At 41.6% G+C, this 27,915-nt stretch overlaps 2 protein-coding genes across 6 annotated transcripts in view; one reads left to right on the top strand and one right to left on the bottom strand.

The window, feature by feature from the left end:
• Positions 1-27,915, top strand: part of PCMTD1 (protein-L-isoaspartate (D-aspartate) O-methyltransferase domain containing 1) — a 67,814-nt gene continuing 39,899 nt past the window's right edge. For 2 of the 5 annotated variants that reach the window (XM_047842980.1, XM_047842981.1), the window contains exon 1: positions 5-253. The gene's annotated coding sequence lies outside the window, so the exon portion shown is untranslated. Of the gene's footprint in view, positions 254-20,997; positions 21,067-22,138; positions 22,213-27,915 lie in introns of all 5 variants that reach the window. The other 3 variants (XM_047842978.1, XM_047842979.1, XM_047842977.1) reach the window with 3 other exon arrangements.
• On the bottom strand, positions 44-27,778 carry LOC125156690 (proline-rich protein HaeIII subfamily 1-like). The gene is made up of 4 exons (XM_047842873.1): positions 27,575-27,778; positions 25,067-25,117; positions 18,683-18,792; positions 44-644 (listed from the first exon to the last, which is right to left on the bottom strand). The coding sequence occupies exons 1-4, from the start codon at positions 27,776-27,778 to the stop codon at positions 44-46; spliced, it is 966 nt and encodes a 321-aa protein (XP_047698829.1).

The following is a 27,915-nucleotide window of genomic DNA, read 5'->3' as shown; positions in this document are numbered from 1 at the left end:
CGTCCTCCTGGAGCAGTTCTCGCGCCCCCTGCTCTGCGCATGCCTAGGTTCCCGACGACTCCCGCGGCCGCGACGGTCGGGCTTCCCCAGCCGCGGGTCCGGGCCCCGCCCCTCCTCCGGGCTGCAGCGGCGGCGGCGTTGGCGGCGGTGGCGTGGAGGCGGTGGGGGCTGCGGGCTGCCGTGGAGCCCGCCGAGTCCTAGCGCCTGACCCTGCGCGTCGCTGCGGCGGGCCGGACGGACCGTCTCGCCGCAGGTAACGCCGCTGCCTGCGGACTCGGGGTCGTGCGGGTCGGCGCGTCCCGCGTGCTGGAGTGTGGCGGCGGGTCGGGGAGGTCGGGGGCTGGGGAGTCAGGGGAGGCCGGAGGTTTCGAAGGGGGCCGGGAGGTTGGGGGTCGGGGTCGGCAGGGTCGCAGGGGCCGGGAGTCGAGGGCGGTCGAGGGCGTCTGGAGGGGTCGAAGGGTATGGGAGGTCCGGGCGGATGGTCCTTGGGCTCTGACCCGGGCTCGGGGACCAGGACTCCCTGACGCTGCGGTCCCAAGACACCCACGGGCCCCTTCAAGGCCTTTTCAGTTTCACCCCGTGACTTTCTGTTGTTGTTTTGATTTGGAAGGAAGAGAATCCAGCCTACGTAGGCTCGGGGAAGCCTTGGGGGTTGAGGCTGGGAAGGGATTTACGAGGCTAGAGCAGGCGCTAACATTTTCTTACTTTCTGGGTTTTTTTGTTTGTTCGAGCGTTTACTACCGTTCAAGTGTGGTGCCCGTTTTTTAGGGCGTTTCGAACACTGACGTAGAGAGGAGCCCTGAGTAGAACCAGCGGGAGTAATCTTGCAAATGCAAGATTTTTTTTTTTAACTTCTAGTACTGTATTTTTGTAGGTCTTTTTTTTTTTTTTTAACTGAGAAGTCATAACTATGTTTTGAAAATTACACATTAGAAGTATTTGGGTACGGAGGAGAAAGTACAGTTTTACCAGTGGCTGTTTTCTCCCGGTTATTTTTTTAATTAACAAAATTACTACGTGCTCTTTAAGAAAAAAAGCAGCTAAACAATGAAGACGTCTGCTCCCCAACCCCTACCCCCCATTTTCCCCTCTTACTACCCAGGGTAACCAGTCTACAAGTGTGGTGTTTAGCCGTTCAGGATTTTTCTATGCATGTAAGTATGTTTTAAGAAGAAAATTGGGATCATCCATAGTATATATGCTTTTTATTGGCCAAGGGTACTCACATTTAGTCCTCCATTTTATTACATACCTCATTCTTTGTAAAAGCTACATAGCTATGTTGGTTTTTTAATGCTGAACGTTGTATCCAGTTTTTCTGTAATGTTTCAACTATTATTAAGTAGCTTTGAACAAGGGTTACAAGCTGTTATTTTGAAACAAATGTGGTAAAACTTCAAGATTGTCTAAGGCCAGATGGGGATACTTACATATTAGGCAAGTTAAGTAATATGTTTACACAGAGCTTATGGTAGCTTACATGAAGCTTGGATGACTCCATAAAGCAGGTTTCTAAAGTAGTTTCTTTTTTGTTTTTTTGGTATGTGCATGTTTCAAGGTAGATTTAAATTCCATACGGTCAGTTGAGAACAAAATCAGTTCCTTAAACTTGAAGCTGCTCATGTGAAGAAAAAGTAAAAGGTCGAAAGCCAGTGGCCTAGAAGTTTGCATTTCAAAACAGATTAAAAAAACAAAACCTCCCAGCAGCCAGGGACTAAATATTTTGATAGTCGACCCTAGGGAGTGAGCTGTAAGTGAAATGATGATACTACACTGTTTGCTATTAAATAAGACAGAAAGCTGGGAAATTGTCACATTTTGTATTTCTGTGTGCAGAAGTGCTGGAGGCCGTGTTGATCTAATCACTGGCGTGTATTTATTAACAATGCACTGTGTGTTCATCCTCTTGCTGGCTTCCAGGGAAAACATAGAACCGAATAAGATCATCGCAAAGAAGTCTGGTTCTAAAAGCATGCATATGTCCTGAAATCTTAGGCCCAAGTGTATACGTTTTGGGGGAGCTGTGGCTCAAAAGGAGCCAAAACATCTATGGCATTTTAGTTACAGTTGCTGGTAATAATATGCTTTTTCTTTTTTATTTCTAACAACATAGGTGGCATTCTCTCCAGTCTGAGGATTAATAAACAGGCTCTGATAGATTAACTTAACTGCTCAAGATCTCATCACCTTTTTAGTGGTGGTGGCTGCGTTAGATTCAGGATGAAGCCAAGAACCTGTGTTTTCTTCTCTGCCGTGTTGCCTTTCATTAACGAACAGTGTCTTACAAAATTGTTGAGCTTAGAGTTTTTCCCTCTCTTTGTGCTTAGAGATGTTCCTTACAAAATAGAGACACGAGTATAATCATATGCATTCAAAAATAGCCTAAAAATATTATGAAACTCTTCTGGTATCCTTTTAGATGAGGTTTCTGGTGCTGTGTTATTAAAATACACCTTGAGCTGGTGTCATTAAGAAGGTGAAGGATTGTGTTATTTTAGTCACTCTGATGCCATGCTAAATTTGGGTATCATAGTAAATTGTAGTTATTGCAGGTGTCTTCTTAAAAACTTGGTTGGGTAACCTCATATAGGTTAACATTTTTTATGAATTATAAACTAAGATAAAAAGAGTACAAAGAAGGCCCTAAAAAATGATCTCATTTTTAGTATTTTGTAGTTTCTCAAAAGCTCATCATGACAATTTAATAAAGTGTAGGTCCTAATATTATGGTATATAGTACGTGTTTTAGTTTCCTCGCATATGTCACACGGTTGCATTTTAAAGAACTACGGCAGAAACTGAAGTTAATAAAGTACGATCAGTTGTAACATGTATTTGAGAAGAAACCCACATATGGGAAAACATTTGAGCTTTTATTTCTTGGTGATTGTTAAGGATGGTAACTGGATTCATATCTAAATGGCAGATCTGCTCTTGATTATCTCTTGGACAACTTAACACTGAATGCGAGTAGGTTTTACAGTTGTGGGATACAAAAATATTTCAGCACCAGAAAGATGTCTTTAGAGTATGTTAAGACCTATTGACTTTTCAGCTGTTGAAGGGTGGGGAATACAATGCTGCATGTGTGTATTTTCAAAAATTAATAGATCTTATTGCTGATGGAAAGAAATAGAAAGTTTATTTTGCAGTTTAGCCTGATGTCTTTTTTTGGAGACACACATTCATGTGTCTCCGCACCCCCTCCCCCCCCCCCCCCACCATCAAGAAACTATGTAGGTCCTATTAATGATAACAAGAGAAGCGTTAGGTAGGATCCAGAGTTTAAAATGTAGTTGGGTTTTAAAAACTGTTTAAACCAACTATTGTGGAATTTCATAGAGGATTGTTGTTCCCTCAATGTTCTGTTTCTGGGGAGAAACTAGTTAAGATGAAAGAGAAGCCAAAATAGAAGGGAAAAAACCTGGGAATTGGCTGTCTCAAGTAGACAGAGGGAGAGGGGTTTCCTGAAATAGTGGGTAATCAGTAGAGTCAAATGTGTGGATGGATGTCAAGGAAGATGAGGACTTTAAAGTTACACTTCTTTGAGCTTTGAGATACTGGAAAATTATCTAATTATACTGTGTTAGCTGTGTCTTGCTGGGGGTTGAGTTGGAATAATTAACACTTTTCAGTCACTTGCAGGCTCTTAGAACCTGTAATAATCACATCATCATAAGTCAGTTTGTAATCTCAGTTCTACGAGCATCTGAAGAGCTGTGGAACGCACAGTGCTGGCAAGGCTTTGTCTTCTCTCTAACTTGCACAAGCCAGCATCTCAGACTTGTGCCTTCGTGTGGCCTTTGTGCATTTTCTCATCCCACTTCTCTGCAAGTGTTACTTTAGATTGAGTTCACAGCTCCGTTTTTAGAGTTGTCTTTTCTCTTTTCCAGTTGCACGCACACCCCTGGTTTCCACTGTTCATTCCCTCCCCTGCTGAAGTCCCAGTGTGCACTGCCAGCCTCATTTTCTTTCCTAAGCTTCAGACCTGCCTTCTGTTCTTGATAAACTCTGTAAGTAACTCTCATTTTGTGATCTGGAACCAGAAGATTCAGAATTAAACTGCGTCCTTTACACATTGAATCTTCCCCTCATTTTCTTGTGTATTTTAATGGTCTTACCACTTTCTTAGTCACGTAGGCTGAAAATCAAAGGTTACCTTTGATTCTTCATTCTCTCTTTTTCACACAAATTCTTTGTACTTCTCTTGCGTTACGGTTCAGAAATCAGGTTCTCCTGCTGCTTTTCCATTTTCTCAGCAACAGAATACTTTTAATCCCTTTGCCTCAACTGCCATTAATAGGAGACGTCCCTAATCTCAGGTTTTGCCATTCATCGTGCATACTGCTGTCAAATTAATTGTCCTAAAGGCAATCCTGATCACGTTTTCCCCCCCTGACAGAAGCAAACAAAACAAAACACACTTCTTGAGTGTTTCTTATGCCAGCCTTTGTCCTTAATGCTTTGTTCTCATTTGGTCCTCCTAGTAGTTTTCTGTTGCAGATACTACTTTCCTCCTCTACAGATGAAGAAATTTAGACCTCGCAAGCCTGGAAGGTTGCTAGTTGGTAGAAGAGGTGGAGTTTGAATCCAGAACGTGTCTTCCAGCTGTTCCTCCCCAGAGTGGCTCCTGATCAACTCTAGAGTGAAGTCCTTGTTCCTTAGGTTTGCCTTTCAGGTCTCAGTGCTCTTTTTGGAACTTAACTCTTGTTTTATTCAAACTTGTGTTTGCATTCTTTCTGTAAGAGAAAGAATGTAAACTCTCTTGGTTTCTCACGCATTTCCACTTGGAATTTTCTCCCTCTCCTATCTCTGCCTTCTGAAGTCCTTCAAGTAAAAAGGCTAGCAGATAACAGCTTATTTCCTCTTTTCTGTCTTCGGGGTGGTAAGGTCTCCCCTTACTCCTGTAGTTGCTTAACCTCTTGATAATCACTTTCTCTTCTGAATTTGTCTTTGAGTAGTCTAACAGTTGTAACTGGATTATAAAATCCTGAAAGCAGAAACCGTGTCTTTCTGTTGTATTTCCCAGGGGATGCTCAGGAAATACGTGTGGACGAATATGACAATGATCACTAGTCATCTGCTCCTTTAATGGCATTTAAGTAGGGTTTGATTTTAGTTGCTAGATGACACAAACAGTAGTTTACTGGAGTTTTTAATTGTGTGTATATATATAACAAAACCAGATTTTCTTGTTATAGGCTATCAAACCAGTTCTTTGTTTCCAGCTTGATTATGATAATCCTTATTGAGTATGACAATTGGTTATGATAATTGTGATAAGTTTATTTTTAAAAATGCTGTTTTGTTTTTCTATATGCATATGTGAGTTCATTGTATATAAAAGTTCTTAAAATTAATGGTTTGACATTTGAATTCTTTTCTATGCTATTAGACAGATTTTCAAGTGAACTGTAATATTCTCATAATTCTTTGGCCTCAGCTTCTTCTCTGCTTATATGGATATGAAAGGCAGAATAAAACTTTCCCTATACTGCAGTGTCATTTTCTTCCTTTTGGTGATATTGGGACTCTCCCCAGCTGTATGATTAGCTGAAATGTCCTCCACAAATTACACATAACTCTTTGCTTCCTAAAAAGTTCACGTGAAATTTCAGACTTATTTGAACCCATCAAGGTTAATGGTTACCATGCAGAATTTACAATTTTATATTTCTCCGGTATCTGTCTTTGCGTCCCATATCGTGTTACAGTTTAGTAACTTATTAAGTAATTATTGCTTCATTAAATAATAACAAGGTGGGATATCTTGGTGATGGTGTTGGGGAAGACATTTGGAGTTTCTTTGGGGATGCTGAATGCATGATTATAAAGGAGTGAGGTTGATTCTCAAGCTAATCAATTTGCCAGTCTGCCTGCTGTCAACTTTCTAAAGTGTTCACAGCAACCACAAATGCTCTGGAAATAAAAGTTATAAGCAAGTTTAAAAATAATTCATCGACTTTAAAATTAGGTAATATAGTCACATGGTTCATATTTCAAGTGTACAAAAAGTTTTGTAAACTGGAAATGTCTCCTCAGCCTTCTGCTTTCCCCACTGGGACGTAGCCATTCAACTCTGGCATGATGTGAAAGTAAGAGTTTACTTGTATGCAAGTAAATGTGAATAAATACTCTTTCTCTTTACATAAAGATGAGGTACACTGCACGTGGTTTTTCACTGAATTTATCACTCATTCCGTATCAGTAGGTAAAAAGCTTCATTCTTTAAAAATATGTTTTGCAGCCTCAAAGTATTTGCCCTCTATAGTCACATATACAGATTGTGTATGTAATAATTTAACTATATTTTCTCTTGGTGAGCATTTAGATGGTTTTCAGTTGTTTACTGCTATACCCCTTGAAGCAACAATTTGAAGGAAGAGAAGGAAAAAGTAGCAGCTTTTTCCCTGTAGGGGAAAATAAAGCTTGAAAGCTGAAATGGATGTTTCACGGTGGGGAATGAAATGGCTATCTTTTCTGCCCTGGATGATTAACGGCTAAGTGAATGGAGAGAAGGCAAAAAGGACAGTTCGTGCAAAAATGCTTGCTGGAGTTCATCGTCGACTGTTGAATTGGTAGAGTAGGGACAGCAGTCCTGATGGGTAGTTCCCAGGACTAGTTGTGTGCCCTGGGCAAAGGTCAGCCCCGGATGTGTTTGGAAGTGCTGAGAAGTAATCCTCGATACCTAGAAACTGGTCTCTGGGACTGTGGCCTTTAACAATATACTTAAAATAGATCGGAAAGCCATTCAGGTGATGAACTAAATTCCCTGTGTATCATCTAGAAGGAAATCTCATGGCCTGCAATGCAGTCTATTTCATGTGGTCGTTAGGTTTTTTCTTTATTGTATTATTATTGCGTGTTCCAAGATCAGATTTGAACTACTAAAATGAATGAAATTAAAAGAAAATTTCCTTCTTCAGTGAGCCTCCCCCCTTCCACATCTATTCCTCTTAGGTTGCTTGGGCAGTGGTTTTTTTAATAGTGTGGTGTGAATCCTTTCAGATTTATAAACGGAAAGGACACATTCATACATTTTAAGAATGTCAGTCAGAATCCTGTTGAATAACAAATAAATGGTAAGAATGATAAAAGGCACAATTGAGTGAAATAAGTGAATAAGGTGATATGGGATACAAGGTAAACAGTGAATGCCCTTTGATTCTTTCAGACCAAGGGTGCTATAAACACAGAGCACTATCCTGTGAAGTGTAGCGACTGCTTAGGTTCTGTGGCCGCTCTATCAGGTTACCCCTGACAGGTCGTGGTTTTTTTTTTTTTTAATGTTTATTTATTTCCAAAGGGGGGAGAGAGTGTGAGTGGAGGAGGGGCAGGGAGAGAGAGGCGCACACGTGCGCGCGCACACACACACACACACACACACATGCACACACACAGTATCCGAAGCAGGCTCCAGGCTCTGAGCTGTCAGCACAGACCCGACGTGGGGCTTGAACTCACCAACTGAGATCATGACCTGAGCTGAAGTCAGATGCTCAACCTACTGAGCCACCCAGGCGCCCCCGACAGGTCATTTAAGTTGTGTAGCCTGTGACTTTTATTTTTTTAAAGTACTACCATATGGCTTACTGAACAGTGATGTATTTTCTTTGTCATTTTGCAGTCATTCTGTCTTAAATGTGGGATTTGAGTGTTCTGATTGACATTAAAAAATTTTAGGTTTTAGATGTTTGATAGATTGGTCTTTTCACAGTGGTTCTGCGTATGGTTTAGGTTTTTAGAACAGTGGTTCATTTGCACTGACTTATTTCTGTACATCTGTGATTCTCTTTGGTCACCTAACATGCACTTTACTAATCATTGTAGAAATAGTAAGTAAAAGATGGCTTGTTTTCGCTTTTTTCTCCATATAACAGCAGTAGGAATTCACTGTAGAAAACCCAGAAAATACAGATAAAGAAGCAAAGGATTGTCAGGGGTGTACCACCCTGGGATGGTATATCCTGTAGTTAATTCTGAGAGATTTCTGTGTTACTGAGAATACAAACTAGAAAAGCCCAGCTTTATAAATCATGCTACCACATGAGGCAGATAGATTGGGTGATGGAAGTGTGGAAGATGTGTTTTGAGTTTTCTCCCATCTGGATTCTTCACTGGGTAACCAAGGCTGTGGTAGGCCCTCCGCTTTGTCGATTTGTGCACATGTCCTGCGCAGCGCGAGGTTGGTCCTCCGTTGGTGATGGGAGAGCTACGCGCCTCACTCAGCTTTTGTTCTGCTTACGTGTCGTTGTGTTTCAGTAGTCCATCTTTGAAATACTGGAATACTCTGAAGTACCTCTTAATGCTTAGAATGAGTACCTTTCAGTTGTCTGTAATCTTGTTACTCTCAGTCGTGTTAGACAAAAAACATTTTACTAATTTAAATAATGTCCATTATTTATTTCATTTGATTCTTAAAACTGAGGCATAGTCCATAGGAAGGGTAATGGGCACTGGTGAGGTTAACAGTGTTAAGGTAAAGGCCAGGAGCTCAGACCTTCATAAATGTTGATTCTGTGTTTTTTTCTCACTGTTCACCCCAAGTTTGTTTTAAAGTTCAGTGTCTACCTGCTTCCTTTTATATCCATTACTACTCTCTGTTGTGTAGAACATTATTAAAATCAAGTCCTGCTCCTGAGTGTCTCCATATTTTTTGTCTAGTGTGTCTTTCCATTTGTTTTTAGTGAGACAGAAAACATTTACCTGCAGGCAGTCTATTTTTAAAAGGATGCTGCTCCCTCTTGAGGTCAATCTGGAATCATACTACAGTAAAAAAATAAATTATTTATTTTTATTTTTAAAAATTTTTAACGTTTATTTATTTTTGAGAGAGAGAGAAAGCGCTAGCAGGAGAGGGCAAGAAAGAGGGAGCCAGGATCTGAAGCAGGCTCCGCGCAGTGAGCGCAGAGCCAGAAGCGGGGCTCGAACCCACAAACTGTGAGATCGTGACCTGAGCTGAAATCAAGAGTTGGCCACCTAACCAACTGAGCCACCCAAGGCGACCCCCAAAGTTTTTTAAAATTAAGTATACGCCAACTTGGTGAACTTCTTTTTAAAATACTTACTTTGAGGGGCGCCTGGGTGGCTCAGTCAGTTGAGCCTCCGACTTCGGCTCAGGTCATGATCTCACAGCTCGTGAGTTTGAGCCCCATGTCAGGCTCTGTGCTGACAGCTCGGAGCCCTGGAGCCTGCTTCAGATTCTGTGTCTCCCTCTCTCTCTGCCCCAACCCACTCGCATTCTGTCTCCGTCTCTCTCAAAAATAAACAAACATTAAAAATTAAAATACTTACTTTGAGACACAGAGCGTGTGCCTAAGAGAGTGGGGGAGGGGCACAGGGAGAGCCAAAATCCCAAGCAGGACCCACACCCAGCACAGAGCCTGAACCTGGGCTCACAAACTGCAAGATCATGACCTGAGCCGAAATCAAGAGTTGGACTCTTAACTGACTGAGCCATCCAGGCGCCCAGTACTCCGTTAAAATATGACAGTTTTGAATCTGCTACAAATCTTGGCAGGTACCAACAGCTAAGAAAAGATGTATATGTTGTACAGGGTCTTACTCATGCTGAACTGAATTTTTGTAAGCGCTCAGTGAATCTGCATAGTAGCTCTCCATAATTCTAAAAGTAAGGTCAGGAATTAAGCAGCACTGTGCCCTAAGAGGTTTTTAAGCTTGAGCTTATATTTAGGCACACTTTTTCCCAGTGGTGTAAGTATTAGAAACACTGCGAGTTTTTTGTAGTGCTGTGTTCAAGGGTTAGGATTAGGCATAGATTTTCTAAGAGAAAAATGATTACATGGCTTAATAATAACCAGACCAAACAGTTGATGGTTTTATTTTTTGCAGTTTTTCCAGTTGGTACTTCAAATTGAATTTCAGGGTCTCTATGAGGTTCTTTTACTAAAAATTAGTCTGTGGTGTAGTTATTGTTGATTCAGTTGGAGGATTTGTGACCATGCATTAAGAGAAAATGAATTCCATGGGGCGCCTGGGTGGCTCGCCGGTTATAAGCATCTGGCTTCGGCTCAGGTCATGGTCTCGCGGTCCGTGGTGCATTCTAGCCCTACATCAGGCTCTGTGCTGACAGCTCATAGCCTGGAGCCCGCTTCAGATTCTGTGTCTCCCTCCGACCCTCCGCTGCTTGCACTCTGTCTCTCTCTCTCAAAAATAAATGTTAAAAAAAAAAAGAAAATGAATTCCAAGTTCTGTCCGGGGATACGAGCGTGTGTCTTTGCACTGATTATTCTTGCGATCTCTTATTTCCTTTCCTGTATCTCGGGGGGAAAATAGGATAGGTGACAGTGGACTTGGGTTACATATTACACATTTAAGTTGGGTTTGTTTGATTCTCTCTGGAGCAGTACTCTGCTGGAGATAGAGGGTAAATAAAATCTGGGGAGTGTATGTAGTAGACAAGTAATGTCCTTCCCCTGCCCCCCCAACCCCCCAAAGAGGTTCATGTTTTAATTTCTGGAATCTGAATACGTTACTTTCTATGGCAAAGGGAAATTAAAGTTTCCAATCCCCTGACCTTTGAGTTAGGAAGACTACGCTGGATTTTCCTGATGGGCTTGGTGTAACCACAAGGTTCCTGGTGGGAAGTGAGAGGAGGTGGAGCGAGGAGGACTCCACCTGATGTTGCTGGCTTTTCAAGATTCAGCAAAGGGTCTTGAGCCAAAGAATTAGGTGGATATTAGACCCTCGAAATGCAAGAGAACAAACACTCTTAAAGCTTCCGGGAAGGAATCCAGCCCTGCTGACACCATCATCTTAGCCCCGCGAGACCAGTGTCAGACTGTTGACCTCTAGAACTGTAATGTAGTGAAGTTGTGTGGATTTAAGTCACTGATGTCTGTGGTGGTGTGTTAGGGCAATGGTAGGAAAGTAAGGTAGGTACGTAGATAGCATTTGCTGTCTTAGGGAAATGACTGCTAAGCAGTCCCTTCCCCCAAGAAAACACGAAGATGACCCTCATAAAACTGATAAAACTAGTGCTACTGGGATTTTGTTCTTTTGTGTGTCGTTTTTTGAGAGCACTGAAGGGAGTGAGCGCTACAGGGAGGGGTGGAGGGAGAGGGAGAGAGAATCTTAAGCAGGCTCCACTCCCAGCACGGAGCTTCACGTGGGGCTCTATTCCGTGAGGTCATGACCAGAGCAGAAATCAGGAGTTGGATGCTTGACTGACTCAGCCACCTGGGCGCCCCAGTGCTAGTGGGTTTAAATGGTGGTGGCCTCGAGCCCCTGCCAAGTGGATTTCCTCTCATTTTTGCAGCTTCCTGGAGGCACCTCTGAATTTCTGGAGCTGCTGCTTTTCTTTAATGATAAAGTTGCTCTACTGGGCAAGTGGGTCAGAATGGTGTGCAGGATGCTAGTGAAGTTGGGAGAACCACAGGCATGAAGACCAACTGGAAGTTAGTTTCAGTACTCTAGCTAACATTAATAAGGATAATGACAGTAGCATTCTCACTAAAGAGGAGTATGAGTAATTGAAAAAATTGTTAGTTTGAGAGGTGAGGGACTAGAAGGTTTTGGGTTCACACACAATTTGGAGTGATGGCAGGAACCCCATCCCCTGTGAAATTAATCTGGAAACTTATTAGATGCACTGTGAAATTTGTGCTAAAGACCAGGAGGATTTTGATTGAGTCAGCAGGGTAGCGGAAAGGAGAAATACGTACCTGCCCTAGAATCCCTGAGGCAGTTATGTTGGAGAAAGGCAGAAGCAAAATCAACAGCCATGACATTGTTTTTCTGGCAGACGAGAGTCTGGGATCCTTGTCAGTTTGCTATGTGAAGTCTTTCCAATTGGGAGGCAAGAGTCTTGTACTTGAAGAAGTTGTACATGTGCTTTGTTCTCAGTAGAAAGGAAAGACTATCCCTGCGCATTCACTGTAAATACACAAATTTCTACCCTAGGCTTGCCAGCTGTAAAACATGTTTGGAGAGATTAGAGTAAGGTAGTGGGATAAGACAGGTTCTTACCAATTACTGTTTTTGAAAGTATTTTTGTTCCTCGAAAACACAAGTACGTCCCAACCCAGCACTCCTTAAAATAAAACAAATGCCCTATAGAAACGTAAGGCTGTCTTTCTGGCAATTACCTCTTCTTTGCTGGTCAGTGCGTTTTAGCACAGTAGCACAGTGTGCGTGGCTTATTTAGTGTCATTTACTGTTGATTTCTTCCAGAATCGTCTTCTGCTAAATGAGTGATACAACAAATCTGTTGAATTCTTTAGTGCCTGCTTATATCTTTAGTTTTCCCTCTACGGTTTTCCAACTCTGGGACTGTTTTATTCCAAGAAATATTTTTTGATGTTCTTTTCTTTCCTTTTCAAACGCCACTTACAAGAAGAAGTAACCTTTACCATTGCTTATCCCTGGCGTTTGTTTCAAGAATTTGGCTTTGCTGTTAACCTGCTCCTTTATTTCTCTGTGGGTTTCTATTTTTGGCTTACCTAACATGCATACGTGAAATTGAATGAGTTTTTCAGTGGTTGATTTTGTCCTTTTCCAAGTGTGCTAATAATCATTGAAATCTATAGGGGGGAAATGGGCACCGGAAAGGTCACGTGCTGCATTTAACGAGCTCATGTTTAAGCTGACTCCCAGATGCAGCCACTAAGCCATCCTCCCATCTAAAATTTTGACCACGATGGATTTCCTGGGCAGGAGTGTAAGATGGTGGAATTGGCAGCTGCCCTCAGTGCTCTTAGTCACTTGGCTCTCTGACGTTCCTCTGGGATCAGGAGGGACAGCTCTTGCAGCACGGAAAAGCTGGTGACAGGTGTTTAACATTTTGCCGTGAAACTAAAACTCAGAGAGTTGGGAGTTAAAAAAACAACCAAGAATGTTTGTGGGAGATAGCAATTTAAGTCACACGCAAGGGACTGTGGATGTCTGGCTGCAAAGTTTCAGGCTGTTGTATTGTCAGTTCATTTTATCGCCTGTCTGCTTGTTCTCTGTCACCTCACTGACCTGACTGTAGTCTCCATAGTTGTCAGCATTGTATCAGTCTAGTCCAAACAGGCCGGAGAAACCACACAGGGTGATACGAACAGGGAAAGTTCAATGTAGAGAAGTGTAGAGAAACATTAACAGAATTGACTGGTCAGCAGAAAGAGAGCTCTAAAGAATATGGAAATAGAAGGATTCGCCTCTGCCCCTAAGGGCCATATTTAAGCACCCAAGGAAGAGGCCCACCCAGGGCTGAGATCCAGACTTCGTTGAGAGAGCGTGTGGCTCATTGGGTGGCAGAGAAGTTGCTCTGGTGCCTCCTTAATGGATTTTATAGAAATCCGCTTTCCGGGTACCAGCGAAAGATGTTCACAGAGAGGTGTTTTCCCAGAGGCTGTCTTCGACCAACCACCCAGGGGAGGGCGCTGGGGGAAGCCACTGGCTGTTAACCCGCAAGCACCGCAGAAGCCTGCCGAACAGTGCACCGGACCTAGAAGCAAAGCCCTTTTTTCGTGCAGTATCCGGCACCATCCACTCGTGCTCCGGCCAGACATTACCCGTCAGTAGGAATTGATGCAGGAAATAGAATTTTTCTCTATTTTCAATTGAATGAATTTGACATATGGCACTGTATAAATTTAATATGTGTGATGTGTCACTGTGATACATTCATATCTTATGGTTGCCTTTGTAGCAATATTTTTCTTTTAATGTGTTTTTTTTTTTTTTTTTTTTTGAGAGAGAGAGCATGAGCAGGGGAGGGGCAAAGAGAGAGGGAGACACAGGATCTGAAGCAGGCTCCAGGCTCTGAGCTGTCAGCACAGGGCCCGACGCGGGGCTCAAACCCACCAGCTGTCAGATCATGACCTGATCCAAAGTTGGCGCTCAAGCAACTGAGCCACCCAGGCAACCTGCCTCTAGCTATATTTATCACATGACATAATTACAGTTCAGTATTGTCTGTATTCATTACGCTGGGCATTAGATCTCTGTAACTTATTAACTGCTCGTTGCATGTTTGTACTCTCAAACCCCATCAGTTTTACCCCCCTGGTAACCATGATTTTACTCTCTGGAAGTAGAATATTCTTTTTTTTTAATTTTTTTAAGTAGGCTTCATGTCCACTGTGGAGCCCAGTGTGGGGCTTGAACTCAGAACCCTGCGATCAAGACCTGAGCTGAGGGGCGCCTGGGTGGCGCAGTCGGTTGGGCGTCCGACTTCAGCCAGGTCACCATCTCGCGGTCCGTGAGTTCGAGCCCCGCGTCGGGCTCTGGGCTGATGGCTCGGAGCCTGGAGCCTGTTTCTGATTCTGTGTCTCCCTCTCTCACTGCCCCTCCCCCGTTCATGCTCTGTCTCTCTCTGTCCCAAAAATAAACAAACGTTGAAAAAAAATTTAAAAAAAAAAAAAAAAAAAAAAAAAAAGACCTGAGCTGAGATCAAGAGTCAGATACTTAAGGGACTGAGCCACCCAGGCGCCCCAGAAAATTTTTGATTTGTACTTCATCTCTCTCTGGCAGAATCAGGGCAATTAACTGCTGCTGCTCTTAAAACCTCTCTCCGGGGGCGCCTGGGTGGCGCAGTCGGTTAAGCGTCCGACTTCAGCCAGGTCACGATCTCGCGGTCTGTGAGTTCGAGCCCCGCGTCAGGCTCTGGGCTGATGGCTCGGAGCCTGGAGCCTGTTTCCGATTCTATGGCTCCCTCTCTCTCTGCCCCTCCCCCGTTCATGCTCTGCCTCTCTCTGTCCCCAAAAAAATAAATAAACTTTGAAAAAAAAAAGAAAAAAAAATTAAAAAAAAAAAAACAAAAAACCTCTCTCCGTTGCTTTTCCTCCCTGTGCCATTCTAAACCTTTCTCCCAGCTGAAATGATGGCAGACACCTTTTGACATAAAGGCCAGTTCCTATTTTTATATTTTGTTCCCAGTCAGCTGGTCTTGACTCTTTCTCCTTTGCCTGTATTCTCTCACATTTAAATATCAAAAAGCAGTCCTAGTCCCCGGACCAAATATTTGAGCACCGCTTCTCTCTTTTTACTACCTTGACTCAAAAATTAGCTCTGTCTACACCTTAAGGAAGGACTCTACGCTTCTTTCCTGGCTTACTTTAACACTATGGGGGTTTTGTTGTTTTAAAACCAGATAAAGGCTTGTTATCTCAGAAAAGGCGTCACTTTTTGAGCTTTTGTTGTATGATGTACTGGAAAGAAACTTGGAGCCTTGAATTCTTGGAGCCTTGAATGTGTCACAGTGGCCTTGAGCAAGTAGTTTTGTCCCGTGCGTGACTGGGTGAACTTGATACTTTCAGGAGTTTTCTTCTTTACAGTTTATTTTTCTTGACTTTCTTTTCACGGCTATCAAAGTGCCGTATCTTATCTGGGTTTATATGCGCAGAAAACTGTATGAATTATGCCTCTGCTGTCATGGATTACAGACTTTAAATTCTAGAATGAGATTTCAGGTGTCAGCAATACATAGGTATCCCCCATTTTATGAAAGTCCACATTGTACCACTTGGCTTTTACAAAAGACCCGCATTAGTAGCTGTTTTCACTAACTGAAGGAAATTGGAAGAGAATTTTCACTTTTATGAAAAGAGCCATTACCTTACTAATGTAGGTCTTTCTTAAAGCAAAGCGGCCTTGGAAAGACTTCGGGGGTGGGGAGAATACCTTTGCGTCAGGCCCCTTTGGGTTGAGAAAGTTTTCTCAGGGACACTCTGGGATAGCCCAGGAAACCTGTAGTTTGTTTTTGACTCATTTTATTCTCCTTTTATTGTGACTGCCACAGTACCTCGCTGTAAGGAAGATGCCCAAAAGGTCTTGTAAAAGTGAATGATTTAGAAAATGTGGTACCCATGCCCCCGTTGCTTTCAGGTTGCCTTTCTGAACACATTTTAATTACCAACCTTTGTGTAACTCTTTGTACTTACAGTATTTGCAAAACTAAAGTATTCCTTCTTTTATGAAATTTATTGTGGTGTCACATTGCATTAATAATTCGGAAGAACATTTGTTGAAGTCCCCTGCCCGCGCCCTCCTCCCTCCCCCACTGTGTTTTTGTCTCTTTGTGTCTATTTTTTCCTAGTGAGAGTAATCTCCTCACTTCCCATCCTGAGGGCATTAAAGTGTCCTCAACTCTTTCCACCTTTATTAAGGACTCTGGAATCTCTACTGTGGTATCTCTGCTCCCAGGTTAATGTAGTATCATTACATTGTTGAAGATTATTTGTATGTTTACAATATTTTTTTTTACATTTTTTTAATGTTTATTTTTTTGAGAGAGAGAGAGAGAGTGAATGGGGAAGGTGCAGAGAGAGAGAGAGAGAGAGAGAGAGGGAGGGAGACACAGACTCCGAAGAGAGAGAGAGAGAGAGAGAGAGAGAGAGGGAGGGAGGGAGGGAGGGAGACACAGACTCCGAAGCAGGCTCCAGGCTCTGAGCTGTCAGCATTGAGCCCAATGCCAGGCTCGAACTCGTGAATCTTAAGGTCATGACCTGAGCCGAAGTCAGCTGCTTAACTGATTGAGCCACCCAGGTGCCCCTGTTTACAATAATTTTTTTACATATTTTTGGTAGCACACATTTGTCTGTTTCTGGCTATTACATTCCTGGTTAACTTTCGTTTTGAACTCCTGAAACATTCATTTTGCCTTTTTTTTTTTTTTTTGTAACTGTAGTATCGCCAACTAAATTTTAAGCTCTGTAAGCTTTTTCTCATCTGCGATGAAGTATGCCCCAAAGCAGACCAGAGTAATAGTGCAGTGGAGGCTATAACTTGTCTAGCACTCAGATATCTCTGCTCTTCTTCCCATATCTTTTTACTGGGAAACTAAACAAAATTGATCACTGGGGGTGGTCTTGAATTATCTTCTTTGTTATAAGGTGCATCAGTCTCAAAGGCAGAAACAACCTGAGAGGTCTGTGTAACTCAAATATTGGTCTCACCCTTCCATTTTCATTAAATGAATATCATGCCGAAGTTATTTTATTCGTTCATTTAGTCTCTTTCGTCATTTACTGTTTGCTTCCACGATAGCCTCTCTGGTAAGTGATAGGAATTGGTGAGTAGCATGTGGAGCTTTCTCTTGAAGAAAAACAGTCCTACAGTCAAGTGGGTGAGAAATGAAATAACTTTGTGGAGCAGTGTTTCAGGTATAGTCACGGGTGTTTGAGAGCACTGAAGAAATGCACTGTTGTGGCCCCAGTGTTTGTGTCCCTGAAAAATTTTAATGTCGAAGCCCTAACCCCGAGTGTAGGTGTATTTGGAAATGAGGCCTCTGAGGAAGTAATTAAGGTGAGTACAAAAGGGTCAGGCTCTGATCCTGTAGGAATAGCGTCTTTATAAGAGGAGATGTCAGTGTTGGTTCTCTGACCACACAGCAGGGAAAGGCCATGTAAGAGAGTTCTCACCAGAAGCTGACCATGCTGACACCCTGATCTTGGATTTCTAGCTTATAGAACTGTAAGATAATTTGTGTTGTTTAATACCAGCCTGTGGTATTTTGTTATGGTAGCCTTAGCTGATAGGCCCCTGAGTGTTCTGGAGGTGGGCTTAGAGGAGATTTCTAGGAGGAGGGGTTCCTCCTAGATTGAGAGATCATTGTAAAGCACTTGGTTGAGTGCTAGGCATCTAATAAATGTAGTACTTATTTAGTAAGGTACTTAAATTCTAATAATGGACAAAATCAGGCCTATGGAATTTCAGAACAAAGGTCGAATACTCTGCTTGTGGAGGTGTGTACAGATACAGGTATATTTGTAATAATACTTTGTCCGGTGGTATGGGGTTCAGGTGACAGTCTGGGAAAGTTGAGGCTTTTGTCTCATGACCTTGTTTGTGGAAGACAGACAAGTATCACCTTTGTTAGGGAGATTCATCTTGAGGGGACGGTGGCAGTGGTAGTGAGTTTGCTGTGGAGGATGGGAGCGACTGAAGACCAGAGGTATTGCTAGGTGCTATTGAAAATCCAGTTGAGATTGAAGAACAGAAATCTTTAGTGGTACCGATCCAAGTGGTGGATTTTTTTTTCTTCTGTAACACTCCACAGTATAGAACACTACACAGAAGAGAGATACTGGATTGATGCAAAGTCAGGCGTTTACAAGAGGAGTGAGGCAGAAAGTTAGAACGAGGGGTTGAAATAATGGAAAGTAATGGAGCGAAGCCATGTTTATCGGACATGTTTGGTTTGGGAAGAAAGTGATATTGATAGGTGTCAGCAGATTATGGTGTATGGCCCAAACCTGGCCCACTGCCTGTTTGTGAATAGCCTGCAAACTAAGAATGGTGTTCACATTTTAAAAAGTTGGAAAAAAAATTTAAGACTAAATGAGAATTATATAAATGATGTATAAATGTATCTGTAAATATGTGTTATAATTTAAGTTGCAGTGTTCATAAATAAAAAAACTCGGAACACAGCTATACTTTGATTTATGTGTCGTTTGTGGCTGCTTTTGCTCTTACGGGCACAGAGTTCAGTAGTTGTTAACAGAAACTAAGGCCTGCAGGTCCTCAGGTATTTACTGAGGCCCTCAGGTCTTTGATGGATGATCTTTGCTGTAGCACTAGTGACAATGAGTGTGGTGGTAGGAAAAGAATGGGCAAACTAGATGTCAGATGTGGGTGTAGAATAAAATAAGGATCCGGGGGTTGGATAGCGGGCGGGAGTAGGTCCTTGGAGTTGAACTTTGGGCTCGAGTAGTTGTTGAAGACGCTCAGTTACTTGTGAGAGCCGGAGCGCGGAGACCGCAGCAGAGATTCCAGGGCTCCTGCTACCGATGGAAGAGTGGACACTCGAGTGTCTTCCGGTGGGAGTGGGGGAATGGGAGATTGCTGTTAATAGATGGGAAGATGTAGTAGAGAAAAATGCAAAACATGTTTTCCTCCACCTTTTGCAACCAGAGTTTGGGTTTATTTTGAATCACTGTTTATCTTTTAGGCATTCATAAACAAAGGGAAAGTATGTATGTGTGTTTTCTGTAGCTTTCTGTTTTATACGTGTGTGTGTATAGTTGTCCAAGTCAAGTTAACGAGCTCATACTGATGATTCCTTCAGTTCTGTCCAGCATCGCAAGGTATATTCGCAGTGTCTTTCTCCAGTCATTCCATGCTTTGGTTTCCCTCAGAAACATCGTCCAGCTATTGAGATCTTGGTGAAAATTGACACCTAAAATCCAAAGTATTTTATAGATATTATATATAGATTTTTATGCATTTGATAAATGTTTCTTGAAATGGGACCATGGTCTTTTGTGAGGGGATGAAGTAAGCCTGTGTTAATAGAAACCAGTATCGGATTGAGTACTTGCTATGTGACAGGGACTGTTGTAGGCAGTTTACGTACATTATCTCAGATACTTCTCATGCTAATCCTGTGAGGTAATTATTGTTACCAATATTGTTTTTATCATGTAGCAGCTAAGGCCTTGAGAGGTGAATGATGTTCCTGAGATCACATAGCTAGAAGTTATAGAATTAGGGTTCCAGTCTAGAACCTACACTGTGTTATATGATCTTTAAGTATAATTTTTATTTATGTTGACAACAGCACATTCTGTTAGAATATCACTTGTAATGAAGCTATGACTTGATATGAAATTATTATAATTTGATATATTAATATTCATTCTACAAATAATCTTTTTAAGGGTAGCAAATGAGTAAAATTGTTACATTTCTATTGATATAAATCCTGTTGAATTCAGACCAAAATTTTACATTGCGTTAATGTTCTAACTCACCACTATAACCCGTGTGGATTCAGTCTAGATATACTTAATACGTTGTTTTCTGTAGTAGTTTCATTTCGGGCGTTTTTTTTTCCTTACAATCTCCAACAAATTGTCATAAAGTCAGGTTTCAGTAATATTGCCTGCTATCAGTAATTAAGTACTGAACTTAAGGAAATTTTCTGAATTTTTAAAAAAGAAGCATTCTCACTTAATTTTAAGAAATCTTGGCATGCCTAGGTGGATCTGTCGGTTAAGCATCTGACTGCTGATTTCGGCTCAGGTCATGATCTCACCATTCATGAGTTCAAGCCCTGACAGTGCAGAGCCTGCTAGGAATTCTCTCTCTGGTGGCCCTCCCCATCAAAATAAATAAACTTAAAAAAAAAAAAAAATCTAAACAAAGGAGTAAATTCGGGCTTTTTGGCTTTATACTAATGTTTGAATAGATTTTCTCTTATCTAAGATTAGTATATAATGACTTGCAAAAACTTGGGTTTCTGACTTGTGTGATTTTTTTTTCTAAGTTAAAACAATTTTTTTCTAATGTTTGTTTGTGAGAGAGAGAGACAGAACATGAGTGGGAGAGGGGCAGAGAGAGAGGGAGACACAGAATCCGAAGCAGGCTCCAGGCTCTGAGCTGCCAGCACAGAGCCCGACGTGGGGCTGGAACTCACGAACCGGGAGATCATGACCTGAGCCGAAGTAGGATGCTTAACCCGCTGAGCCACCCAGGTGCCCCAATGACTTGTGTGATCTTGGACAAGGCAGCTGCTGGGGCTCAGTTCTTGATCCATGAAATGAAGCGAGCTTTCTGTAACTCTTACCTTATAAGAAAGCTGTCTAATTTGACTTTAGCTTCTGGAGTTTGGTCTCTTAGTCCTGCATAACAGCCATAGTTCCTGAGGCGTAAGTAGGCGCCCAGTTTTGTTAATTGAATGAGGAAATCACCAAATGGAAGTCTTTTGTTGCAAAACTTAGAATATCGAAATGGAAGGCAGTACTAGTAGGTTTGAGTAATTTTTTATGGAGAGCGAGAGCATTTAGTATTTTAAAGTGTACTATTAATAAACATTCTCAGTTACGAGTACGCAGTTTGCTGTTTACAGTTCGAAGCCCAATCTAATTAGTATGAAATAATTCCTTACATTGTTAAAAGCTTTCAGTTGTGTCAGTTTATTGTGGCCAAATTGAAAGTAATTTTTAAACATTTTTTTTAATGAAAATACACTAACCATTTAAGAGACTAATTTCCATGAAAAGAGATTGTCTACTGAACTGAAGCCATTCTTTGACTTTCTGTCCTCAGTGTGCCTGTGTCCTGCTCAACTTGCTGGACCAGTGGTGAAGAAGTTGTTTAAGTGAAGCCTGGCGGGAGGTACTGAGCTATAGATTAATAAGCTTTCACAAGCGTTTTGGTGGTTCGGTTTGGACAGTTTTCTCCAAATGAGTTCTGTTGGTACAAGATTAATCATTTAAGGTGACCACTTCCTTTAGAGCTTGTAGCATTGTGGTGATGATCTTACGATTACAGTTTGAGAACTTCCTTAACTTTCTCTGGGTCATGAGTAAAAACAGGGATAGAGTTATTTGTCCCAATAAATGAAGTGAAGGTATAGTATCAAATGTGGTGTGTGTGTGTGTGTGTGTATTTGTCAAAGGGTCTCAGACATACATTTGCTGTTTTATTTCTGATAATGTGAATATTAGCGGTAATGCATGACATTAGATCTATGAATAAGACTGAAATATGTCTTATATGGAAAATCTAGAACAAATTGTTCTCAATCGGTTTTCTTCACCTGGGTAGTGCAGGTAATACTACCTGTCCTGTGTAAATATCCTGGAGTAATGAAATTGTATGAGTTGGTATAGAAGCGCTGCAAATTAAAATGTTGTATAACGAGGTATTTTGTTCTATGTAGCTTTCACTGCCTGTCCATAGATAAAATGGTCATGGTGGACTCTGGAAAGATACCATTTTATAAGGCCAAAAAACTTTATAGGTAACCTGTTTACATTTTTTATTTTTGTGTAGCAAATATGCTTAGACAGTTTTAGAGTTGTTACAGGTGCCATCGAGAAAATTTGATTTAGTAGCAGTATCTTCCAGGTGAAAAAACTAAAGCCAGGAAAGATAACAATTTGCTCAAAATTGTATGGTGTGACAAGGCCAGTCTTTGCATTCCACAGTATGATATGCAGGAAGAATATCTCTGGTGTGAGTTCATGTTTTGGTTTGTGATGGGAACAGATGCCGGTCATCTGAACTCCCAAATTGTGGAATTTTGCTTTGGGGATATTCTTTTATTTTTATTTGAATATTGTTCTTTGTGAACTCAAAATGTTTCAAATAAAAGAAGCCCAACTTTAAAAGACTGACCGGAGAGGAGCTGACAATGTATGTGCTTTTCTCTCCTGCTTCCCTATTGATCTCATGACGTCCTAAGAGCATCGTTCAGCAGACCAGAAAGCCCAGTGTCGGTTCAGTATTCTGCTTCAGACTTTCCCTGAGCTACAGGAGGTAAATAACTCTTCTGTTTAAAAAGTTTTTCTGGGCCGTAGCTTCTGTAAGGAATTCTTTTTTTTAAGTATTAGGGTTGGTTAGTACAATACTTAATGTTTCTTGAAAAATTGAAGATGTTAAGCAGTAATCCTAAACTTTGAGGCAGTAATTCTCTGAGGATTTTGGTAGTTCAGAGATACGTGGGACTGCATATCGAGGGCATTTGGAGTATACTTGTGTGGTGTTTAGGGATACACATGTCTAATGGTGTACTCATAGAGGTTTTAAGAGGTCAAATATTCAGATCTTAGAGTAGAAGGAGTGGAGGAGACTTTGGAGGCACATGAAATCCTGTAATTTTCAAAATGATAAGATTTCAGCTTGAGTTGTCTCGTCTTGTCCTTTGCAGATGTTTTATATTCCTCTCTCACCTTATATCCCATACCTTGAACTCACGTAAAGCCGCCTCCTACTGTTTTTTCCAGTCTTGTTTGAGTTTGCGCTGGTCTTCACTGCCCCCAGCAAAGGAGAATAGGAAAGTTAAAAGAATGAGGGGGGAGGTAGAGGGAAGAAAAAGGCATAGGAAGCAAGACTGGAATAGAATTGAGAATATAACTGAAAAGTCTACGTCTGTGAATATAGGCACCTTGCAACTTGATAAATATCAAAATATAGAACCTGGTTGCTTCTAAACAGAACTTTATTTTGTTACTTGAGACTATGTGTAGTAGTGAATTGAAGGGTTGGGGAGGAGACGACAATCTTGAATTATCTTGAGAGAGTGGCTTATCAGCCGTCTGATCAGATGAAGATTCCAGAGTTCAAGAGAATTTAAAGGAAAAATACAGCTTCACTTTGTTGGTAGTTGTTAGGTATGTTCAAATTTGAAAGTATTTCCTGAAGTAAAAAGCTCGAAGTTGCTCTTACAGTGTATTATGTTTGTTATTTATTAAATGCTTGCTAACACCTTTACAACTGTGATGAATATTTTAAATATTTATTTTATCTTCGTTTTATTTGATCTTTATTATTGAGTTTACAATTTGGATAGAAAAGATGTGTTGAACAAAAGAAAACTATACGAGACAGCTACTTTTTGCTGATTTATGGAACAAATGCTCCATTAGAGAAAATTAGCACAGGTGGAAGTTAGCTAGTAAGTTACCAAAGAGAGTCTCGGTACCTGCCTGCTTCCTGAGCCCGCGTAAGTGAGCACAGAGGGCAGCTGGTCCTGATGTGGGCCTCGTGGCCTAGTTTATGGCCCAGAGCATGACAGAAGTCACTGCATCGGTTTGTGTTTGTTTGTGGTTTTGGTTTTTTGGTTTTTACATTAACCCCTCTCAATCAGTTTACATGCGAAGGGCTGTATTATTCCTTTCCCTTCTGTATACACTGTAACTTGGCTTTTCTTTAGGATTTACATTTTCACCCTGTACTTCTGTCTTCAGGAGGTCACTAAGTGATAACGTCACTAGATTTCAAAACTGACACTTACTTTTTTGTTTCCCCTTTTCGGTCCTTTGTGTTTAAAAATGAACGTTTTGAATGTGTCTTTTTTGTCCTAGATGTGAAAGAAAGTGAATTATTTATTGGACATGTGTACGTTAGAAGTCTTATGCACAGTGCACTCTTTACAAATTTATGATGCAGTTAATATTTTCCCCATTTCATAGACAAGGGCAACTGAAGATCACAGGTTAGACTTTTGCCTGAGGCTGCATAGTCAGTACATGACATCAGATGCTTTATTTCCACTATCCCATTCTTCTTTTGGAACCCAGAGTACTAGAGGGGAGGAAAAAGGAAATTGGAGAGAGGGAGGGAGATCTGAATCTTCTTAGCTAAGGGGATGAAAAGTTTACTTTTGAATTATGAGCCAAGGAGCCTCTTTGCAAATTGTTCTGTTTCAGAAGGGTTTTATGGCTTGCCAAACTGGATTTGAGTTGTGGCTCAGCTATTCATAAGCTCTGAGCTTTGGTCTCCTCATTATAAAATGAAGTTAGCACTTCCTCATAGAGTTTTGGTGAAGAAATAGAGCCCAGAGCCTGTATGTAATAGAGACATAGGAAATTGCTTGTGTATATTATCACTAATAAAAAAAAATTAAGGTGTGTATTTATCATTGGATATAGACTTACCTAGATGTTCTCCTGGTAGCTTTGGGCGCATGAGTAGTGAATCTTTAATGTTGGAGGAAAATATTTTCCTTCTGTTCTTCTAGGTTCTTTGGCTTCTCTGATAATCAAATTAATATAAGACAGATGGATGGGAGAAAATTTGAATTGTATGGGAGCCCCACAAAGACAGACCCAAGGAGAAGCTGGGCAGTTGAGGTTTACATGCCATCTATCCATCGAGAGCTACGAAGTGGGATAGGGGTCTGGGAGGTCATAGGGAGGTTCACGGGATGGTAAGAGCAGATATTCGTCCTACTCTGCAGATGGGTCAAGAAAAAAAAAATGGCCTTGGTAATAGCTTTCTTTCTGGGCCCACCTCCTTAGCTAAACTCCTTTAGGTAGTTTAAAGAGAGGTAACAGTTTTGCTTTAGGCTGCTGGGTCTTGATTGCCTTCAGCTCAAAATGGTCCACATGCCAAAGTGGTACATCTCAGGGAGACTTGTTCTGAACCCCTTCATTAGTCTGTCCTTCCCTTTTCTTTCTTTTGTTGTTCTGTATTTATATCTCATCAGATCTGTTTGCCATCACTGAGAAACCCCCCCGTGTCTTTGCACACTCAAAACAGGCTTCGTGCGTGGCTCCTCTGATCTTTGAGGCGTGAGGAAGAACGACCCTCTGCTCATGCCCTCAAATAGCGTGTTGTCCTTTGGATGACTAATCTTCTTTCCCCCAAAGCGGGTGAGCCCTGTCCTCACCTTTGCAGAGAACGGAGCAGCGAGCAGCACCTGGCTGCCTGCCCCTGGTCGCTAGGAGGGAAAGAGCGTGAGTCAGCGTTCACTGTTCCCCAGCGCTGCGACATCTGTCCGCCATCTGTTTGCCGCCCGCCTCCTTTGACTTGTTTTTAACCTTCCGTAAAACATCCCTAAGGAGCCTGAAAGACACCGTAATATTGAACTGGGCCTTCTGTAGATCTTCCCCTAAACCAAATACCTTGAAACCACACCCCTTATTTTGAAAGACTGGCAAGCAACTTTTGGGAACACCTTACAAATCATCTCAGGTGAGCTCGTGTGAATGTACGCACCCTGTTGTGTTCCCCCGAGCCCCAGCACGCATACTAGAAAGAAAGTGCCAAGGAGCGAAATTGTGTTCCGTGAGTTGATATGATGACTTCGTTTTCAAAAGATCTAACTGCATAAGCTGTCCAGTCGTCTTTTCTGGCATTTCTCTATTCTGCCTTGGCCTTTTCTTTTTCTTCGATTCCTTAGTTTGCTTTTATTGTTTAATGCAGGACTTGAACATTCCCATTTCTTTCTTTTCCATGTTTGGAGAGAATGGCAGGAGTGGGGCACCACAAAAATGTGATCAAAGTCACAGAGGTGCCCAGGCATGGACAGACATTCCTGCACAACTAGAACTCAGCTGTTTGATGAGGGTTTGATGCCAAAATGGCAGGGAAATTAGAGCTCTGGGGAACCTTAGGAATCCTAGAATTTAGCCTCTTCATTTCACAGGTGAGGAAATGATGTCTTGGAGAGCTGCCCAGAGCCATACAGCAAAGTTTATCAGTGGGACCAAGGCTAGACCTCAGTCTCTTGGCTTGCATTTGGCACTTTTCCATGATTGAGGTGGAATTATCTCAGAATTAACAAACGACAAACACTTCTGTGACTTAATGCTGCGATGGTTTTTTAATAGTGTTTGCTTTACTCATAAAAAATGAAGTGTATTTCAAGTTAGGGAATTATTATTGAATTATCACAATATTCATTACGGATTTTAACTTACTAACTCTTCACATACACAGTAAATGTAATCCCAAATTCACTGCCCAGCAGTCAGGGAGGGGACTGATTATATTTTGGTGCCTCCATGCGGTGGGATTGCACACCTGGATTTTGGAAGAATTTTTGATGACGTGAAAATGCTTAAGACCTATTTGGCAAACGTTTGAAATAATAATATTACTAATTTTGTTAATAAGAAAGCATATATGTGCTTAGAAAGTGAATATTAACAGTGGCTCTTTAAATATTAGGGTTATGAATCATTTTTATTTTACTTGGTTTTCAAATTTTATGCAAATGCACATATTTTTATAATTGAATCTGTCAACATTATGGAAATGTGACTTAATTTATAATCATTTTCCACCCACTTTTAGGAACTGTGTGATAAAATGACTTACCTTTGAAGCTCTGTGGTATAAATTGTTAATAATCTCTTTTTTGTTCTTTGATTTTTCTACCATAAACTATTTTATTAAGTGTATTTTTATTCCTTCAGAAATTATTTTCTATGTGTCTTTAGATTCATCTGGTCTAATACACACACACACACACACACACTCTTTATATTCAGCTTTACTTGTCAGTTTTGTTCAAATAATGCATGTGCACAATTTAGAAAGTCAAGTGATCCCTTGAAGACAAAGCCTGGCAGTTCATGGCTTCACTCGTTTCTACCTGGAGACTCACACTCCACAGGGAACTTAATGTGTTCAGCTCTTTCATGGTAAGGAAGTTACCTCCGCATTGCTAACTAAGATCATTCTTTTGCTCTTCTTCTTAAATATTTAGACAGCGTTTAGCTTCCGGAATCACAGATGAGGTGTTAGCTCCCATATCCCTCTTTATCTCTTCACCTCTTCCCTCTCATCCTTCCTAGTGTGCTTAAATGACTATTCGCATTAATTTTTTTTTTAATGTTTTTATTCATTTTTGAGAGAGAGGGAGTGAGCAGGAGAGGGGCAGAGGGGGAGACACAGAATCCGAGGCAGGCTCCAGGCTCCGAGCTGCCAGCACAGAGCCCGACGTGGGGCTTGAACTCAGGAACCGTGAGATCATGACCTGAGCTGAAGTCGGATGCTTAACGGACTGAGCCACCCAGGCGCCCCAGCGACCACTCACATTAAATCAGCCACTGTGTTTTCGCTATTCTGACTGTATAAACATCATCTTCCCCAGACCAAACAACGAATTGTAATTATGTTCTCTTTCTTTTACAGTTTTGGTTTTTCCTTTACATCTTGTTTTAAAATTAGTCACACAATATGTCTCTCATCTCAAAAGCCTTTGCTGGCTCCATTGTCTGCGGGAGGAAGTCCAAGCGCTGTGTGTGTGTGTGTGTGTGTGTGTGTGTGTGTGTGTGTGTGTGTGTGGCCTGCAAGCTTCCTTTTTCATGTCTCTTAGTCGTTCTTGCCTCACCAAGCACTGTTTGTATTCCTGCGCTTCAGCTCTGCGCTATTATTTGTAGGGCCTTACCGGGGGCAGACGCATGGCCTCTTGTCTCCTCGTCTTTTCCACATGTTTTGAATACTTTTCCTTCCTTCTGCCTTCTTGCTTACCCGGTCTTCCACCTTCAGGAAAATCTCCCTGTCCTTTTATTGCGTCCCCGAGTCTGGGCTGAGTGCTCCGTAACGTCCTTGCACGGCTCTGCTTATCCCATTTCACAGTTTTGCGTGCCATCTCTTCTCCAGACTGATCTGTGGTCCCTCACATTTCCTAAGATCCTTCAAGGGCCTGAGGTCAAGTACTGGGTTTTTCTATAACATCTGAAAACACCTACTAATGTTTCACAAAACAGCGGGACATGTGGGAGAAAT

The sequence above is a fragment of the Prionailurus viverrinus genome, chromosome F2, assembly GCF_022837055.1.
Source record: "Prionailurus viverrinus isolate Anna chromosome F2, UM_Priviv_1.0, whole genome shotgun sequence".
In the NCBI taxonomy this organism is placed as follows: Eukaryota; Metazoa; Chordata; class Mammalia; order Carnivora; family Felidae; genus Prionailurus; species Prionailurus viverrinus.
Note: the sequence above shows the minus strand (reverse complement) of the source record. Positions and strands in the feature narration are given on the sequence as shown.